Source organism: Colossoma macropomum, unplaced genomic scaffold (assembly GCF_904425465.1).
Source record: "Colossoma macropomum unplaced genomic scaffold, Colossoma_macropomum, whole genome shotgun sequence".
NCBI classification, from domain to species: Eukaryota; Metazoa; Chordata; class Actinopteri; order Characiformes; family Serrasalmidae; genus Colossoma; species Colossoma macropomum.
In genome coordinates, this window is record NW_023494784.1 from 15,095,184 (window position 1) to 15,115,691 (window position 20,508).

General features: G+C 37.4%; 1 protein-coding gene across 1 annotated transcript; it reads right to left on the reverse strand.

The window, feature by feature from the left end:
* Positions 1 to 2,383: 2,383 nt before the first annotated feature.
* Positions 2,384 to 2,822, reverse strand: nhlh2 (nescient helix loop helix 2). The gene has a single exon (XM_036573386.1). It carries the CDS (start codon positions 2,779 to 2,781, stop codon positions 2,404 to 2,406), a length of 378 nt encoding a protein of 125 aa, XP_036429279.1. The 5' UTR covers positions 2,782 to 2,822; the 3' UTR covers positions 2,384 to 2,403.
* Positions 2,823 to 20,508: the final 17,686 nt, after the last annotated feature.

Here is a 20,508-nt window from a genome sequence, read left to right on the forward strand (position 1 = left end):
AGTGTCCAGCACAGTTCGGTAATTTACCTGCTCCAACACACCTGATTACACTCTTCTGTTAATTGCCAGGTTAAGTGGGTGTGTTTGAGAAGGGAAGCCTTCGAACTGTGCTGGACACCGGCCCTCCAGAACCGGAGTTGTGCACCCCTGCTTTAGGGTCTAGGACTGCTTAATGGCCAAAGAGAGTTGAGGCTCTTTGTAGGCTCTTGGTAAATCTCAGGTCAAGAAGAGCAAACACATCAAGAGTGCTGCACACGTGAGAACTACTTGTAAGACATCTGAGGCATTAACATTTAAATTTAATAAATAAATAAATAAATAAATAAATGAATGAATGAATGAATGAATGAATTGAGATTAACAAGACAATTCTTCTGTCCCTTAAACGTAGACAGGTCTACACTGAAAAAAGCGATGCATAAATGAACTTCTTATTTTCTTGTTGTTGAATTTATTTGATTCAAATATATACATTATTTCTACCATAGTACACCAACACAACTATTACCAGAGCAACCTGAAAGACATAGCTGTGTTTGTGTACACGTTTCAGTATGATTCTTTAGCAAAGGCAATGGTAACACAGTCATATGCAAAGGTTTAGGCACATCTGGTCAATTTACATGTTTTGCTAATTTTCTAACTGAAAATGAGTTATGCGTCCTCTAAAGGTTATGGCATATTTTACATTTCATTTTTTTTTTTTTTTCCAATATCCTAAACTCAGCAAATAGAAATATAAATATATTTCAGTTTGTTCCCTGTAAGAGGATGTGTTATCTTACTTTAAGATTTAGAAAATAAACAAAACATGTAGACTTTTGCAGATGACTGTATATAAACCTGTGACAACTCAAAGAACCATTTCAGTGTGTAAATAATTCTTTGAATGGTTAAATAGTTGTTCTCTATTACAGAAAACCTGCTATATAAACCTTTAAAATGGTTCTATGTAACACTGAAAGATTCTATTGTTACAGATCATAGACTCTTTTTGGTTGGTACTATTGGAATCCATAAGCCCCTTTTGGACAGGATTAGCTTTACATGGGGTCCTGGGCTAATTTCCTTTGTTACAGGTGCTACATGTGATTTTCTTTCTGTCCAGATCGGTCATGATTGTTTTTCTCCCTCCTACCTTGAGAAAATGACAGGCTGAATGACTTTTTCACTAAACTTAGCAGTGGTCTGATAATTTTATCACATTTATCATCAGCTTTTACTTTACTAAAAATAACATCTACAATCATTTGACCACATGTGACACAAACTTCTGAGTTTGAAGAAAATAGAACCTACTTGAAACTCACTCGCCTGGCAGAAATGTTATTTCTGTGTGGATGTGAGAGTTTCATCACTATAAAAAATGTATTACTGATCAACTAACTCAATCTGAATAGGGCCTAGAGGGAAACTCCACCCATTTTCAAAAATTCTGCACAATTTAATCTTGAGATGTAAACGAACTCATTCAGAGTGGTTTGATGTTAAATTCTCATTTCAGAGAAACTTAGTCATTCAAATTATTTTACAGTGCTGGTACAAGGAGTCACAATGTCTACAGCACAAAGATTATAGCCATTTATTTAAAATCCAAAATGACCAGTGAACCTACACACCTTCTAGGTGTCTTGACTTCTTATATGTCTTCTGAGTTTTTGTATGTAATGTCCATTGTTGAAATATAGGGGTAAATCCAAAAACATGTTTTCTTCATGGTACTATTTTGCCTTATAATGTCCTGCATGTACCTCTACATCATAAATGAATTAAAAAAATATTTTAGGCTATAATCTTCTCTTGAAATGAAACTAAAACAATGTCTTAGGCATCAAGCTGTGTATTTTTAACAATTTCATGTAATAACTTTCTGTAAGGGAGCTTTCAGAGGCATAAAACTCTTCAGACATCTGGTTCCTATCAATACCACTGTGAACAATTCTGTCTTGGTGAGTTTCTCTAGAACAGAGCATTTTACACTAATCCACTCTAAATGACTTTGCATATATCTTAATGATTGTATTATACAGAAATTTTGAAAAATCAGTGGAATTCCAGTATAAGAGTGATTTTTTAATGTGTATATTTGAATCAAGTAAATTTAATGCATCACTTTTTTCAGTGTTGGCTATTAGTTGATAATTGACCGTTTGTAAAACTCAAGGTTTCCTGATGAAAGGTCCTGTTGTGCACATCCATTTGAGAGTGATTCTATAATGCACACATGTTACTGCAGGCCATCTGACCCGGGTGAACCCAACGTATTCTGAGAGACTGTATATCCAATTAAAGGACATCTTTCACTTGACCAAACAACAGGCCTCTCTTAGTCTGCTGACAGTATTATCATCAATATTTGATGTGTTTCTTCTCTCCTGTTGGTCTGAATGTTCTCCTCGGGGTTTAAACATCTAGCACATGGTTCAGGTAGGATATGTAACATATGGCGAGCCGCAGGATCTCGATCTTGGAAAGCTTCTTGTCGGGCGGAAGTGTGGGCAGCAGCTTCCGGAGCTCTGCGAACGCCACGTTGAAGGCCTCGACCCGGATGCGCTCACGCATGGCGTGGGCCAGCCTGTATTTGGCGGTTGCGCGCCGTCGCCGCCGCTTCTCCTCGCGGGTCAGGGGGGGCGCCAGGGAGCGCAAACGGGCCTTACTGTCCGCACCTGCTTCCGGGGGCTTGTCCGCCACACGCTCAACTTTGATGACATTGAGGAGCGTTTCAGGGTCCGACTGAGGCCACAGCAGGTCAGAATCAGAGTGATCCGGACTGAGCATCATCTAGAGAGAGAGAGAGAGAGAGAGAGAGAGAGAGAGAGAGAGAGAGAGAGAGAGGGAGGGAGGGGGGTTAAATTAGGGTTAAAGGAACTGCAAGTAGGAAAGGAGGGACAGAGGGAGGAAGAAAGAAAAAGCTGAAAAAAGTAGTGAGTGAGGTGGGAAGGAGGAGGAGGGAGATTAGGGTTCTAAGGCCTGGAAGAAAGAAAGAAAGAAAGAAAGAAAGAAAGAAAGAATGAATAAATGAATGAAAGAAAAAAGAAAGAAAGAATTAATGAAAGACAAAAAGAAAGAATGAATGAAAGAAAGAAAGAACCGAACAAACAAAAAATGAAAGAAAGAAATAAATAAATAAAGAAAGAAAGAATATCATGTTGTATAAAAGTATAATGTTAAAATATAAAAATGAGGAAAACAAAGTTATAAGAAAATTTCAGCTTTTTTATAATGACTAACAATCGACTGTGCCACAAGTTCCACAAGTTAAAAACTAATTCATTTTTGTAGTGTTCATTAAAACCCCTTTACGCCTGCCTGTAACAATCAACTTTGACCTCTTTTTGTAGGCCCCCCAGTGACCACTCAGCCGGCAGAATGAGAATTGACTCAGATATTTTTAAGTAGTATGATCAAATAAAATATTTTTCCTTGTAACTCTGTTATCAGGACACTGTTAACTCTGGGTGTGACTCTGTGTTGAGCTGCTAGTGAGCAATGTAGGGGAAAGCTGAGGGCTGAGACCCCCTGCTGTGAAAACCATTCACACCTCTCCTCAAAGACTGCCGTGCTGAGATTAAACAGACAGCGCATGCTTGCTCACCTATGAATATGAAATCCTATTCACTTCTGGGTCTGTAAATCTTACATATTTACATCAACAATTTTGAAGCAAAAAATGCATTTACTGCCAAAAACAGGTGGACTGAACTGAATGGAAATTATGGCTGTGAAAAAGAGTTAAACCTTTCACACTCCCCCCTTTTTTGGTAACTGACTAATTGGGGTTTGTTTTTTGCTTTTCGTCTCTCTTAAGTAGCTTCAAAACTGGTCAGAGGATCAACACAGAAAGAAAGAAAGAAAGAAAGAAAGAAAGAAAGAAAAGGAAAGAAGTCATTTCTTTATAATTTCTGTAATAAGTCTGATTCACTGGTATTCATAATTTGTGACTTTGCACATTTAGTACATTTTTAACTGACCAAATAAAAAGAGCTCTCCTAAGCTCTGATCGAGTTATGCATATAAAATGATTTTGCCTTTTATCGAACAACTAATAATTATATGTTTTTCAGGGGGGAAAATGAGCTTATATCTTCTATTGGTCTACTATTCAAATGGTGAACCTTTTCCCTTTGGAGGTAATCGTAGCTAATTTTCAAAACATTATTGTGAATTAAACAGTTTTTTTAGTCTCTCTCTCTCTCTCTCTCTCTCTCTCTCTCTCTCTCTCTCTCTCTCCTTATTCCACTTTAACAGGCTGAGGTTAACAGTGGTGATATTAGACTAATTCAGTCTGATAACAGCGCGTCATCATTTACCTAAAATCAAACCCCAGTCTGATCTACATTAATACAGTTCTACACTCACAGCTTCTCAGCACAATGTGGCCATCAGGAATAATTATTAATAAAGGCTATAAGTATTAATAAAATGAATAAAGGCTGTTTAAGAATGTGTCACCTGCTGCGTTTTACGGGCTAAACTGAACAGAATGTGTAGTAGAGTTAATGCTGACTACAGCTTCATGCGCTACTTCTTCAGTTTCACTGTCTTTTCCTAAACGTTAAACTCCCATATTAACTCACATTCACCACATTCACTCTCATACTTTGACACATGTTCATAATGTCGGTTATAAATGGTCTGTACTGACGCTAACGTGGTATTAAAATTCGCTTTAAGTGCTTTAAACGTCGCTGAGTCACACTCCGCCACGAAAAACTTTCACAACCAGGACAGCAAGTAATAAACCTGCAGTGACCCTGTTTGTTTATTTATTTAGTTAGTTAGTTTTCAGAAAACAAGCAGCGTCATCAAATGCCTATAATGAAAAAGTATTACATTTAATTTAGATTCAAATGTCTACATGAAGAAGAGATGATATTCACAGGAACGCGCCGCTTCAGTCCAGTGCATGAGGAGCTGTGAATATGAGGCTGCTAGTAGTAATGAAACTCACCTTCTTTTCCTCCACACACCGTTGTGATGTCCAGCTCAGTGAGAGAGAGAGAGAGAGAGAGAGAGAGAGAGAGAGAGAGTGTGTGTGTGTGTGTTCTCAGTGAAGTGTCCTCAGTGCTCCCTCCATTCTTCTCTCCGCTGGTCTGGATTATATTATTTGTTCAGTGTCATTGTTAATCGATCTTTTCCTCTGTGTCTGAGCTCCGTTTCTCTCCGCGCGCAGATGAATGTAAAATCCGCTGAAGCTGAAATCTGAACTCCTCATTCAGTACAGCCGAGAGAAGAAATGACGGAGGAGAGGAGAGTGCATTCAGTAAGTCTCTCTCCCTCTCTCAATCGCTCGCTCTCCTTCTCTCTTTCTCTCTCTCTCTCCTCTTCCTCAAACTCCCTCACTCTCGCACTCCCTCCCTCTCTCTCCTCTCTCTCTCTCTCGCCCAATAATGTGTTTTTTACAGGTTTAAAATGATCTCTGACATCTTGTCCAGCCGCGATGAGGAAAGCAGCCTTTAACGAGCTGGTTAAACCAAAACGGTACAGACTGAACGAAGTCCTGAGCGCTGTTAGAAGCAGGTGACGTTGTTAGCATCACGGCCTTCTTAACTCTTAGCTCTTTGAGCATGGATGGATCTCGTGATGCTGTTTTTCAATATGCAACACTAAAGACAGTTAATGTAGTCTTCATTACAAGAAACACACTGATGACTCTGGTCAGGCTTTCCTTGGTCATGACTCTAGAGTCTGGGTCGCTGTTGCTATTTTCTTTTCAGCAGAGCGACAATCCAGCGTTATAGAGCTTATGGCCTTCACTGGGCTTTGTTTTTCTTTTTTTAATGTTTATACTCCAAATTTAGGCACAGACCGCATCACCTTTTTGAGAAGTTGCGTGATGCATTACAAAGCTGTCCTCCAGAGAGGATTGTTGTATTATCAGGATATTTTACCTGCACTATTGAACACCTTCTAGACAGAAACCATGAAGAACCACATCCTCACTCAGCAGATATACTCAGGGCTTTAGGTAACTTCCATGATCAGATGGATGGTGGGAAGCTTTTCCCACAGCCAGGCAGCACACATAGATGAAAACTAATTCTGACATGATATCAGGAGCTCGATTGGATGGATTATACATGGAGAAGTATAATAGTGGAAGATTCTTCTATAGCTGTATTTTCCACTTTCTACTGTCAGACCATCACTAACTCTCTTATACGCCAATTATAGAACAACAGGCATAAGGGTATTTCAGTAGCATATTAGTACAAGTCCACCACTTTGTCCACTCCTTCACAATATCTTTGGAAGCCTGGAGAGAGAGACAAAGGCTGAGTTTAAATCCCCCAGTCAATACTGAGATATTAGGGGCATGAATTAAAGGCTTCTCTGTACAGTACAGTGCACATAATACAAGTTTGCTAAAGAACAAGATTAGGCTTCTTGAGCAGGAGTTTCTTATTTCAAGCATGGGGGCTCAGAAGAGCTGCTGAAGATCTTGAGAGCAAGTGTTGTTGAAAAACTTCTTAGAAGTGAGAGGCAGTGGAACAGTTCACACAGTTCAGTGATGTAGACACAACCACATCTTTTTGCTTTGAAAAGAGAAAAGACTGGAGAGAAGAAGGCTCTCAGCTGCTTGAGATTTCCTGATGGGAGACTTTGGATAAGTGAGAAATCATAACATATTCACTGTCATACCTTGAAGACCTTTATAGCACTGAGTGCTGTAATCAGGTGGTAAACTCATCAGTGTCACTGCTGGACTGAGAATAGTCCACCAACCAAAACTACCCAGTCCTGTGACCACTGATGAAGGACTAGAGTATGACACAAACTGTAGCAACATATGAGCTACTTTCTCTGACTTTAGAGTGGACAGTAAGTACAGTGTTTAAAAACTCCAGAAGCACTGCTGTGCCTCACTGCAGAGCGAAGAATGATCCACTACTTAAATAATACCTGCTCTGGGGTGGTCCTGTGGGCGTCTTGACCACTGAAAAATAGGGTAAAATATATATATTTGTATATGTGTATATATTTGAATATATGACCCTCTGACGTTAGATTGTATATTTACCAATTTGTGTGTGTGTGTGCGTGTGTGTGTGTGTGTGTGTGGGTGTTTGTGTGTGCGTGTGTGTGTGGGTGTATACGATGAGCAAATTTAGGTGGATCTGGATGTTCCTGATAAAAAGTAGGACTTTAATAGGACTCGTCCTTGTAAACAGTGAGGGATGAGGATGAAAAGAGAGGTCATAAAAAAGAAAGACCGTGTCCACTGTGCGTTTCACTCTCTCATAAAAGACCAGTGATGGGGCGGGTCTGCTATTACCTTCACTTTAACAAGCACGACACAGCTGAATGCAGCCTCTCTGTGTTAGAAAATGCTTATAAGAAGCATAAATAATGCTTTTGAAGACCGATGGTTTCATATTTCATTTTCTTGCACAGGAGGTTTTAAAGGAGGTCCAGAGTGATGTCATCTTTATTGATTACAAACATATTTCTAAATAGTCATTTTTGACCCAAAATGGGAAAAGAGGTGACATACGATGTATTGAAATGCTGTAGCACTGATTTTATCAGAATTCAGAAACTAAATAGTAAAAAAGAGTGTGAGAGAAATCACAGAAATGCTTTTTATTTATAGGAATATTCCAGCAACTTACACTTTACTGTGCGTTCTGTTCTACTCCCCACCCTCCCCCAGTGTGATATACACACACGTAGAAGTCAGATGTGAGAAAGGGGCAGATGGCGTCCAGCCTGACCACCCCCAAACCCCCCCCGCACCTCCACTGCTGCATGAGGGTCTTACTGGGCAGTGCTGCGGGAAAGGAGCAGAGATTTAAGATTTTACTGTCAGAACAGTCTAGCCCTGCCAGTGTCTGTGTGTGTGTTTTCCTGCATTTCTGAACAATTTGTGCATTTTTGTAAGAAAGAACATAGAAAATGCAACATCCGCAACATAGTTCTGTTGTCAAAAATGATTTGTGGAGACAGTCATGTGGATTCATTATATGTTAAAATGTTTATGTACACCTGACATCTCTTGTGAAACCATGGTTCTTTAAAGAAGCTTTTACTGAAGGGTTCTTTAGGGAGCCAAAAGTGTTTTTTGTGTTTTATTTTTTATCTACATATGGGTCAATATTACTACTTACATGTAATAGAGTTCAGTAACGCAGATAAATAACTGACTCATCATGCTGATTTATCAACCCACTCAGGCTCTAGCAGGAAGATCAAACTTTACAAAGAAGCCATTTGTCAAGTTCCTTTTTAGAGTGCATCTGAATACAGATACTTAATATGTATTTGTGTATCTATTATTATAATTTTTCTATCTATTTGTATTTTTCTTCATAATTTAAACATAGCGTTTGTTTTGGATCTCATCTCCTCACACTGGACAACAACAAGCCTGTGTGTGTGTGTGTGTTTTGTTAAAGTGAACCATGTTTTTTAGATGAAAGGCTGTTTGGATCATGTTTATTGATCTGTGACAGACTGATTGATGGAAGACCCTTTCACAGCTTAATTCAGCTTAAGTAGTAAATCAATGAAAATACCTCCTGCCATGCTAGACCATGACACATGGCCTTTTAACAAAAACAAATGCACACATGCACGTGCACACATACACACAAACAAACAGCACACATGTGCAGATGTTTGCCATATGGCACAAACAACATGGTGTGTATGTGGCCTTCTCAGAGTCCAGATTTCACATGAATATTTAATAGTGTGGCCTTTCCAGCTGCACCAGCTGGAGGTACTGTTTTTGATTGTTTACATTTGGTAAAGTAAACTAGCCCCGCCTCTGCCCTGAACTTTCATCTCCTTCTCTTATTTAAAATAAGTGAAAGATGGCTTTTGGAAGTCATAGTTGCAATGTCGAAACTTAGCACAAGAGTAAATTCATACATAAATGAATTCATTTATTCATACCATAAATATCAAAATGTATTAAATGATTAATGAAAGCACTGCGTAATGTTCATAAAGTAAAACAGAAATGAAAAATGAAGAAATTTAAAATGTGTCCAGATTAATGAACAGAGCTGAAGATGGTGTCTTAATCGTCAGACATGCTGTACAGTGTCTTAAACTGTGTGAACATGCAGTGTAAAAATTTCACTGTAAAACTTGTACAGTGATTCACTGTGCTGCATTAACAGTTACATAACAGCTTTTTTCTTCTTCTGATTTGGTCTATACTGTGACTGCACAGTCACCTGCTTAACAAGATTTGATGTGATGTACCTGCATTCTGCTGTGTACTTACACTAATAATAATCTCCTGTATTTTTACCTAAAACTTGTAAAAGTAATGCAACACAGTAGCCGGTAATTTACTGTAAATTTGCAAATGAAAAGAGTGACTTTTACATAAAAGTAAACAAATAAATAAATCTGTGAAAATCTATAAAACAACAAGACCCGAATCATCCAAATAAAAACACAACCGGATGGCTCGATGTACACTTCACAGTAATTTTCTGTTCACAATAAAAACAATGATAAGATAAAGTACACTAATCTTTGGTAAAAAAAAGATCAATTTACTGTTAATACTGTAATAATCAATCACAGTAAATAATTTCATGGAGCAAATGGTAGATTAAGGTTGCCAATGATTAAAGCTTATAGACCAGTCAGAGTGATTATAAAGCTATTTGTCCGGGTGGATAAATTCTGTGTGGAAGCAAATTAATTTACTGCACAATTTACAATAAATTCAAACAAAAGAGACAAAACATTGGCAATAACCATATAATCATGTATCCAAGTGTGTATTTCACTTATGTTTTTCCAGTTTTCCAGTGTTCAAAATTAATCCAATTTAGTATTAATCCAACTGATGTATCCACTGAAGCTAACAACTTAGAAAATTCTGTACAGCAGAATGTAAAATAGGATGGTATGATGTGTTAGTTGCTGTTTTAGAATGATTACTTTGTAGAGAGTTCAACAAAAGGCGGCATAAGCTATAAGAAGCTAACACTATTAGGCACTTTTCATAAATAGAGTTCATTTTAGGCCTCAAAACTCTTTAAAAATGTGCTTTTTCATAGCCATTTTCAATATTTTCAACATTTGGACAAAACATTAATTAAAGTAAGTGATGAACCTTCAGAAAATGCTATTTTCCCACATCATGTATAAATGACATTTAAAAGCCTGTCAATTGAATTCATTATTTTCTAACATGAAGTAGATATATTTATAAAATGCTTTTAGAACTTACTAAAATAAATAACATAAACTCAAAGTTTTCTTGTGTGTCTATTTTTCTTACATAACCCTGTTTCCAAAAATGTTGGGATGCTGTGAAAAATGTAAATAAAAAAAGAATGCAATGATGTGCAAAACCCTACATTTCATTCAAAATAGTACAAAGACAACTTATCAAATGTTGAAATTGAGAAATATCATTGTTTTTTTGAAAAATGTGTGTCTATTTGATGCCAGCAACATCTTTTTAAAAAGTTGGGACAGGGGCATGTTTACCACTGTGTTGCATCACCTCTTCTTTTAACAAGTTTTGAAAGTGAAATGTTTTCCCACACTTGCTTGATACAGGATTTCAGCTGCTCAACAATTCGGGGAGATCAGATATGAGATTATATACTTGCATAAGTAAGAAGAAGGTCAAAGGACAATAAATTGAAAAACAGATATTTACAAACCTGCAGTTCAAAAATGATTAAAAGATGTAGAGAAAATGGCATTATTAGATAAACAGTATTTAAGACTTTCATCTTTGAGAGAAAATCAAGCTCCACTCCTGCTTCAGATCTGAAAAAATGTACCGATAGAAGCACCCATCAGTCCATCAGTGGCATAACTACCAGGGGGCAGTCACACAGGAGCCCGTGGTGAAGGGGGCCCACAGCAACCAGCACCCCAAATTTTTATTGGGACTGCCCTTCAGAAGTACTGTCAGACTGAATAGGTTGACCTGTCAGTTGGACCATAAAAATGAACTCCTCCTTTGCCCCTGATCTCTCACACAATTAGTCTTTGTAAAGCACATACATGGTAAAGGCATAATAACCAGCATTAGATCAGAGACATGTAGTAAAATATCACAAATTAGATGATAAGAGGAGAGAAGGGAGGAGCTGAGCAGAAAAGAGAGAGTGCGCTCAGAATAGCTAATTCAACAATAACAAGATCAGTCTTTAGCCTTCTCTACTCACCTGACCACTCTAGCTCCCTCCGTTTGGACATAAATCAATCCCCTACCAACTGAGATGATCTCTGTTACTGATTTTCAGATTCTAGCTAACTGTTTTTATTAACATTGGCGTGTTCTGAATTTTCTTACAAAAAATGTTCGTGTTCTGAACGTTCAGAACGTGTATTAGAGACATCACTGACCTTTAACTTTACATGTTCAAGTGTTTAAAATATCGAATTATATATTGAATATATTGAATGATATACAAATACACAGTCCATTGGGAATTGATGTGTGGTAGCTTAACCATTTCCCAAAGCTCTCTCCTAACGTCCAGTCCCTAGTTTATGTAATCAGTCCTTCATTAAATTGAATCAGGTGCTGCTGATGGAATTTAACAAATCAGTGCAAGTGCAGCAAGACGTACTCAAAACTGTACTTATCTAACCAATATATATAAATAACTTCACTGACAAATAACGCATTCTTTTTTACTGTACTTTACTGTTTTTTTGTTTATTCCAATGTTATATAGCAAACCAAACAGTTAGGCTAACATAAACATTTAACATTAAATGCTTGTGGGTTGAGTGGTGTTTGAGAACACTAACTCATTTAAGACATGCACTGTAATAAATTACTGTAAAAATAGAGCCAAATACTATAGTAGTGTACATTTTCCAAAATATGGTTAAATACTGTAAAGTGTGATGCTTTTTTAGAGCCAAAAGCAGTAATGACAGCAGACTACTGTAAAATTTGACAGTGCGGCTCAGTATCCTCATTTTGAAATGAAGTGAGCCACATACAACAATTGAAAGACAATCATTAGTCATCTTCCTCCATTCACTGGAAAATCTAGTGTCAGTATTAAATGGTAAACTTCATATTCTACTGTAGAGTGCTGTAATCAATTATACAGTAATTCACTGTTTAAATAAATTACAATCGTAATTCTGTAAAAATACAGCAAAATACTGGTGACTACAGCTGATAGTATTTTTCTGTAAATTTCACATTCTACAGTAGAATACTATAAATACTTTACAGTAATTAACCTTTTAAATAAATCACGGTAGTAACCTTGTAAAAATACAGTAGAATACTGGCACCACAGCTGCCAGTATTTTACTGTAACTTCACAGGAAAACCTGTTACAGTGTAATAATAACAAATAACTAAACATGCAAATTACATTGTCTTTTTTATGTTCTTAATTGAACATAATTTTCATATGGGTGCATTAATTGTTTTTGCACTGGAGCCAATAAGATCCTAGTTACAACACTGCTGTCCGTCCTTCCACTCTGAGAAGACAACTAAATGCTATGGATCTGGAAAGATTTGTAGCTGTCAAGAAGCTGTTACTGAGAAAAGAAGCTGCTGGTGTTCTCAGAACAGTGCACTGACCACCCCAGAGTCCATACCTCAACATCGCTAATGTGGAATTGCTTGAATAGTTAGAAACAAAAAATGCAATCAACTTCTAAGACTGAATTTTGGAGGTGTGGAAAAATATCCCCGCAGATTTCTTTGAAGAACTAAAAGCAAGTCTCCTGAAAAGAATGGAAGCTGTAATAAAGGTAAAGAGTGGACACACTAAATACTGAAAAAAAAAAAATTATATCTAACTGTTGAGATTTCTGTGTAATTTCCTATTAAATATGCGTTTTCAGATGTTTTTCCTGACACTGTAAAATGAATACCTTGTACTTAATGGCTGTTTTTCATTGTAAATGAAAGAAATGAATGGTGTGCTTTGACTTTTGCACACTACTGTATTAAATAAAGGATTTAAAACAGTGTTTGGTGTCTAATCTGAAATATTTCAATTTACACTGTCTGTTATTGCTGTATAAAAAATATCAATAATTCTTAACATGACTAATGATTCCACACATTTTTGTAGTGTGCCCTGTATACAGTCATGCATCACACTGTTCATGAACGTGTGACTGCAGAGGACACGCATGTGGCCCAAACACATCATTACCCTTTTTGTCCGGTTTGAAACTGGCTTGCTCTCTCTGTTGGTGTGATTATATAGCAGGGTGGTTCAGCCGCAGCTGGACAACTGTGACCCCAGTGCTGGACAGCAGCACCATTACTGCCCCAGAGAGAGCCAGCTGCAGCTCATCAGCTAAACACACCTGAGCTCAGTCCTGCTGGACACACTCGCCCTCACACACACGCCCCTCACACACGCACACAGACATGTACACTGTTCAAAAAACTGGAAGGCCTTTTCATTTTCATTAGTTTTCATTAATTCATTAATAACTTGAAATATTACAACAAAACGTGTTTTCAAGTGTTTTGTTTAATATGTTTTTGGGGAACAACAAAAGTTATTCAGTAATAAACACTGTACGGTAATGTTTGATTTACACTCTTTCACATTCTTGAATTTCCTGGACCAATAGAAATGCTCCAAAGTGACTTGAAATTAAACCTCTTTGTATTAACCTATTTTAGAAGTTAAGAACTTTTTCACTTTCTCCTGCAATGTTCCAGTTTTTTATGATTGTTTAAGCATGATTTTGAAAACAGGGCTCATTTTGTCTAAAGACTATACATAATTCACCCAGCCGCACACACAAGCTGCAACACCTTGGATCTTTTGCAAAATGAAACACTTCATCCAAAACTCTACAACAATTTGCAAAAACCCAATTTTACCTCCGTATGGTGCATACAGAGTTCATACAATCTGATTCTGTTTGAACCAGTTACTCACAGCTGAAAACACCTTTAACATTTCTGCTTTTCTAATGGTACAGTCTGAGTTTGATTTCACTCTGAGATATTGTTAGAGTAAAGTGTATGAATAACCAAACACAACACACAAGACCAGAACTGCACACTGACAGTGTTTGCAAAATACTTTGAAATACTTTATATTGAATGCACTGCCCTAAATGTGTTCCATGATGTATTTTGTTACAATGTATAAAACAGTGATATATTTAGAATAATTTTAGAGTATTAATAAAGCACATGGGGAAAACAGTAATTTTTTCTCTTTCTTTTTTTTTACTTAATTCACACTGTTCCTTGTTGTCACTTGTTAACAGTTTTCTTCCTGTAATCTTTGTGAAAAATGTACTTATTATTAAAATGAAGACTAGAAATTCTTGGCATTTTTTTTCGTTTTTTTTCTCACCACCTACTTCAGTCCACTTCTGCTCCCACAATCCACTGAGCAGGTTTAATCTTTATGGTCCACTGAGCAATACAATACAATACTGATGCTAAGCTTATTATTTGCAAACATGTCCGCTACTGAGGAGGTTATTAGATCGATCATCTCTCAAAAGTGCTCAGTAATACTAAGATTATTAACTGATCACATTGATTTATCTCTCTACTCAGGATTTAGCAACGCTAGTAACACTGAGATTAATAACTGATCACATTGATTTATTAGTCTACTCAGGCTTCAGCAGAGCTCAATAACACTGAGATTAATAACTGATCATCACATTGATTTATCAGTCTACTCAGGCTTTAGCAGAGCTCAGTAACACTGAGATTAATAACTGATCATCACATTGATTTATCAGTCTATTCAGGCTTTAGCAGAGCTCAGTGACACTGAGAGTAATAACTGATCATCACATAGGTTTATCAGTCTACTCAGGCTTTGGCAGAGCTCAGTAACACTGAGATTAATAACTGATCATCACATTGATTTATCAGTCTACTCAGGCTTTAGCAGAGCTCAGTAACACTGAGATTAATAACTGATCATCACATTGATTTATCAGTCTATTCAGGCTTTAGCAGAGCTCAGTGACACTGAGAGTAATAACTTATCATCACATAGGTTTATCAGTCTACAAAGGCTTTGGCAGAGCTCAGTAACACTGAGATTAATAACTGATCATCACATTGATTTATCAGTCTATTCAGGCTTTAGCAGAGCTCAGTGACACTGAGAGTAATAACTTATCATCACATAGGTTTATCAGTCTACTCAGGCTTTGGCAGAGCTCAGTAACACTGAGACTAATAACTAATCAAAAAGGCAAGCATGAATAAAAAAGAAAAACAAATTAACCTGTTGCCTTTTTATAGTGCTCACACCTGATTGGTGAGTTTATAATTAAGCACTTAAGTGTCTGAACACCTGATGGCCATGTTTGATCAGTTGGTTCACAGGTGTGGCATTTTAAAGGCGGTGCCTTGAAATGGCAAAGAAGTGACATTAGATTTCTGTGTCTGATGTAGAGGGGTGTGTTTAGTGGTCTGTAAAACAGTGTCTGTGTAGGGTTTGGCTAAAAGTATGAGGCTGCGAATGAGCTTATAGTTGTGCAGATGTGGGCTGAGAAAAAACTGTAACATATTTTACTGTGTATAATTTGAATAATTTACCATGTGCTTTTAAGAACTCCTGACCTTTTGATCTTTAATTCTTTGGGGGTGCGGAGGGGCTTAATTAGTCTTTTATACATGTAAAAGTGTTTTAGAAAGTTTTATACATGTGTCTGCAACAAAATTGGCTTTATATCCTTTTAAATGCTAGGATACATACACACACACACACACACACACACACACACACACACTGCAACAATACTGCAAAAAACAAGGGAGAAAGAGAGAGAGAGAGAGAGAGAGAGACAGAGAGGGAGGGAGGGTGGGGGTAGATATTTTCTCTCGTTCTCTGTCTCTCTCACTCTTGTGGGGGGTGAGCTGAGGTCTGAGCCCTCCCAACTACACACACACACACCCACACACACACACACACACACACACACAAACTCCCACACTCTGTGGTGGGCTCAGGTGGAGATCAGCTGAGCCGAGGGGGCATGTGTATGTGTGTGTGTATGTGTGTGTGTGTGTGTGTGTGTGTGTGTGTGTGTGTGTGTGTGTGTGTGCATCATTAAAATAAGTAGATGGTCATACTGGAATAAAGCTGGAAGATGTTCACAGCAGTCATTTCTGCAGTTGTGTCTGGTTGCAAAGGTGTTCTCTGTGTGAATGATGTGTGTTTATTTTCATATATTTCTCAAATTTGTTTGTTTGTTTTCAGGACAAAAATGTTCTGACTTTGTAGCAAACTCAGAGAAAAAATTGCTCACCTACAAAGTCGCAATAAACAAAGTTATTGTGACTTTTTAAAGTGCTTATTACAAAAAATACAAAAGTTAGGAGGTTCAGCATTAGACCCAGAGGTGGTCAGAATAATGTGCCTACAAACATATTCAAGTAAAAGTCCTGATTCTTGAGTAAAGTAATGACTCAAGTAAAAGTAAAAGTACCTTCCCAAATGTCCCTTGAGTAGAAGTACAAAAGTATTGGGTCTAAAACTACTTGAGTACTGGGTATCTTATAGAACTTCAGTGGAATGTCTTAAATCCTGAATTGATCAGCATAGAAACTGAAGTTTGTTAGTTTGGCTCTTTTTGGGATACTTTTGGTCTAAAATAAAATGCTAAAGCTCCAAAGTCAGAGGTGTGAATAATCACAAAGCAGTACAAGTGTTGTCACCAAAACAACAGAATGAAATAAAACACAAAAGGCAATTAGTGACTAAATATGACTGAGTACAAAGTAGATTCCTTTACTCACAAATATAAAAAGTATTACGATTTAAAAAATCTCCAGAAAGTACAAATCTATAAATATTTTACTTAAGTACATGTATTTGAGTAAATGTAACTAGTTACTACACATGTCTGGTTAAATCCTTACATCTGTATAGATATATACATAATGTGTATAATGCACATACATATATCGCTGTTGTCAAAACAAAACCTCATATCTCCAAAATTATAACTTTACACACATCTGAGGTGTAAATTATGCTCCTGTACTCTTTCTTTCATTCCCTTGGGGTCTCCATTGTGTTTAAAGGCCATCTGTTTCAGTCTAACAAGCTTTCTGTCTCCTCATTTGTTGTTCTCTCAGTCTCTATTTCTTTCTGAATGTGCACTTTCTCACTTTTTTTTTTGGGAGGTGTCAAAGCTCTTCATTCTTTTTTGCGTAGGGTTTAAAATAAGAATCGTGACTTGTTATATGTTACATTTCCAGGTGCTGATACACTAGTTTTGTCAGCACAACATGCTTCAGAGAAACAGTGATTCTAAAGTCAGTGATGATCAGTGATGATGACTTTGCACTTAGTCATTTGGGTGCTGGTCACAATGTCCAGGACTGACTCAGTTTGCTGGGCAAATTGGTAAAATGAGCCATTGATGTTAATGTTGTGGAAATAACATGTAGATTGTGGGCTGTACAAGAACGACACCAGCAAGTCCATTTTTAGATGTTTAAATATGTTTGCATATAGCTATCATTAGTCAACATAAATAACAAATGAGCCACTGTGTGCCTGTTTGTTTCTCATGAATGTGTTTTTGTTGTAGCACAGGTGTAGGCAGTGCTTGGTCACATTGATTGATGAAACCCATCAGACTCTCTGGCCATAGTCTTTGAGAGCCTAAGCTATTCCAAATGTTACCTTGTATGTCTAGAACATATTCTCAAGTAAAATTAACGACAACATATTGCATTACATTCCTACTAATAGTATTTTGTGTGTCTTCGCAGCTGCTGCCTTGTAAAAAGATACATCAAGTATTTTGTAAAAGGTAAGAGGGGCTACCACAGTACACAATATCCAATCAGAATGTGCTTTATTAGCATCAAAACAAATCAGCCATGTACTCCTATCTTCGTTAATAAAATATTCAGAGCATATGAGTCCTTACCAACCCCTACACATCAACTCCATCAACTTCAGGACCACGGACAGCACTGTTGAAATGAATATGTTTGCATCAGACAACATTGTAGTTCAAACAATAGTTTGCAAATTCATAAAATTAAATTAAATCCATAAAATGACTATGATGCTACACTGAAAGAACAGTCCTTTTCACTGATATGATCCAAATGTGTTGGTTACAGATGAAGTACATGTGTTATATCGACACAGTTCTTACCACCAGAACTGAAACTGAACTGAAAGACAGTGCTAGTGTAATGTAACATATTTTATTAATGTGGAACAGACTGACATTTAAATCATTAAAAATAAAAGCCCAATTTTTCAGCACACCAGTTAACCAGGTGGCAGTTAAACAGATCACTTCAAATGCTACTAATTTTCAGATTAGCTAATCATTTATTCATTTACTATAATATTTTGTGGCTGTGCAATGATCACCTGTGCTTTGTGTTCTTAGTGTAGTGCAGCCATGAGGTCCACTCCATCAGCACCACTCCCTCACTGTAATTCACATCATATATCATTTTCATCACGTCTGTCACTGATGTGTGTGTGTGTGTGTGTGTGTGTGTGTGTGTGTGTGTGTGTGTGTGTGTGTGTGTGTGTGTGAAATGAGTGAAATGGACACATGAGTATGAGGGTATGGTGTTTGGCCTGAGGAGGACAGTGACTGTTACACATCTGACAATAACACCCATCTCTCTCTCTCGCTCTATCTCTCTCTCTCCCTCTCTCTCTCTCCTTCTATCTCTTTCTCCCTCCCCCCTCTCTGTCGCTCTCCTTCTCTATTTCAAACTCTTTCCCTTTCCTCCTCCTCTCTCTCTTTTCTCTCTTTCAATCAATCTCCCACTCTCTCTAACCTTCTTTCTCTCTTTCTCTCTCTCTTGCTCTCTTTCTCTTTCCTCCTGACTCTCTTGCTCTCTTTCTCCTTCCTTCCCACTAGCTCACTCTCTCTCTCTAACCTTTTCTCTTTCTATCTCTGTCTTTCTCCCTCTCCTCCCTCTCTCTCTGTGTAACTCTCTTTCTCCCTTTCCCTCCCTTTAAATCTCTTCCTTTCTCTCTTTTGAACCTACTCTCGATGTCTCTCTCCCCCTCTTTCTTTCTCTCTTTCAGTCTCTCTCTCTCTCTCTCTCTCTCTCTCACTCTTTCTCTTCTTCCTAGAGGAAAAAAATTCTCCTCCCTGGTCTCTCCCAGAGCTCCACAGCTATTCTCTAATGAAAAGAGGCAGGACCTGTAATAATAGATTCTCCTTTTAAATGAGTTTCTCTCTTCCTCTCTTTCTCCCTCAGTGTATCACTTCAGTAGCTCGACATGCCTTTATTGTCTTTATATGTCTTTATATTGACGTCACCAAATCAGTGATATACACACAGGAATAAACAAACAAAGTTAGTAACAGTTGTGAATGGAATATGAAGGGTGTTGTGCCTTAATCACAGAACCTCACAAACCTCACAAAACATAATCGCCAGAGTGAATACGCTATCATTTTCACATTAATAAATTATTGCCAAAAATATGTAACTACAAAAACATGTTAACGTAATATATTTTATTCATGTAGTTGTTTGAAATTCAATGCATTAATTTTTCAGCTTCCCTAAAAGGTTGTTTTTTGTTACTGCACTCTAGGAACTGTGGGCAAACTCACAGACTAGAGTACACTTAAGTGTATTTTGAGTTTTTGTGAATTCTGTACAATTAATTATGATTTTTACTTTTTGATCTGATCTTTTTTGGCAAAATGTTCAATCGTCCTGAGGATTTGTAGAGATTTGATGGCTGACAGCACTGCAGAGCCCTGCTGGTGACTTCCCATGTAATTAAAAATAATGTGTGGCCACAACGTGGGAATGAGATTTTAATGTGTGGTCACAACTTACTAATGCATGGGAACAAGATCCTAATGCATGGCCATGACTTAGTAAGGCGTGGGAACCAGATCATGCCTTACTCAGTCGTGGCCACACATTAGGATCTCGTTCTCATGCCTTGATAAGTTGTGGCCATGCATTAGAATCTCGTTCCCATGCCTTACTAAGTCATGGCCATGCATTATTTTTATTTATACAGGATGTCACCAGCGGGGCTCCGTATTATAGTGTGAAGCCAGGGCTTTTTAATGGAGTCAATGGGGGGAGCTGAATTTAACTTGTATCTAGAATATTAATATTTAGTGTTGAACAGTAGAGGATACTGTCCTAATTATGAGTTTAATTTCACATTATTCTGTCCACTGGAAAAATATCTTGGACCTTTTACATGTCGAGAACCAGTCCAAAAGTTTGTATAAATAATAAGCCTCAGTGTAATAAGCATGGGATTTTGAGGGGTCAGTTTTGGTTTGTGAATTTATCAATGAGGATGTGAAGAGTATAAATGTCAAAATTTAATTTTTGCTGAGAGCAATTAATATTAGGTCAAATTGATCACATGGCTTTAAACATAGGGAGACTTTCCAGACTGAAGGGAAATAATGGATCATTCTGCTGAATTGGTTCAAAACACATTTTGGACTTTTAACCGACTTGGATTTTAGACTAAAATCCCTTTGCTTTGAGTGACTCTATCCTTTAATGTCACATTTCCGGGTTCTCCTCCCTTGCCTAACACGCTCCAGGACTCCATTTCC

Bases quoted from the DNA above. Each gene is read 5' to 3' on its own strand.
- nhlh2 (XM_036573386.1), bottom strand. From the start codon at position 2,781: ATGATGCTCAGTCCGGATCACTCTGATTCTGACCTGCTGTGGCCTCAG.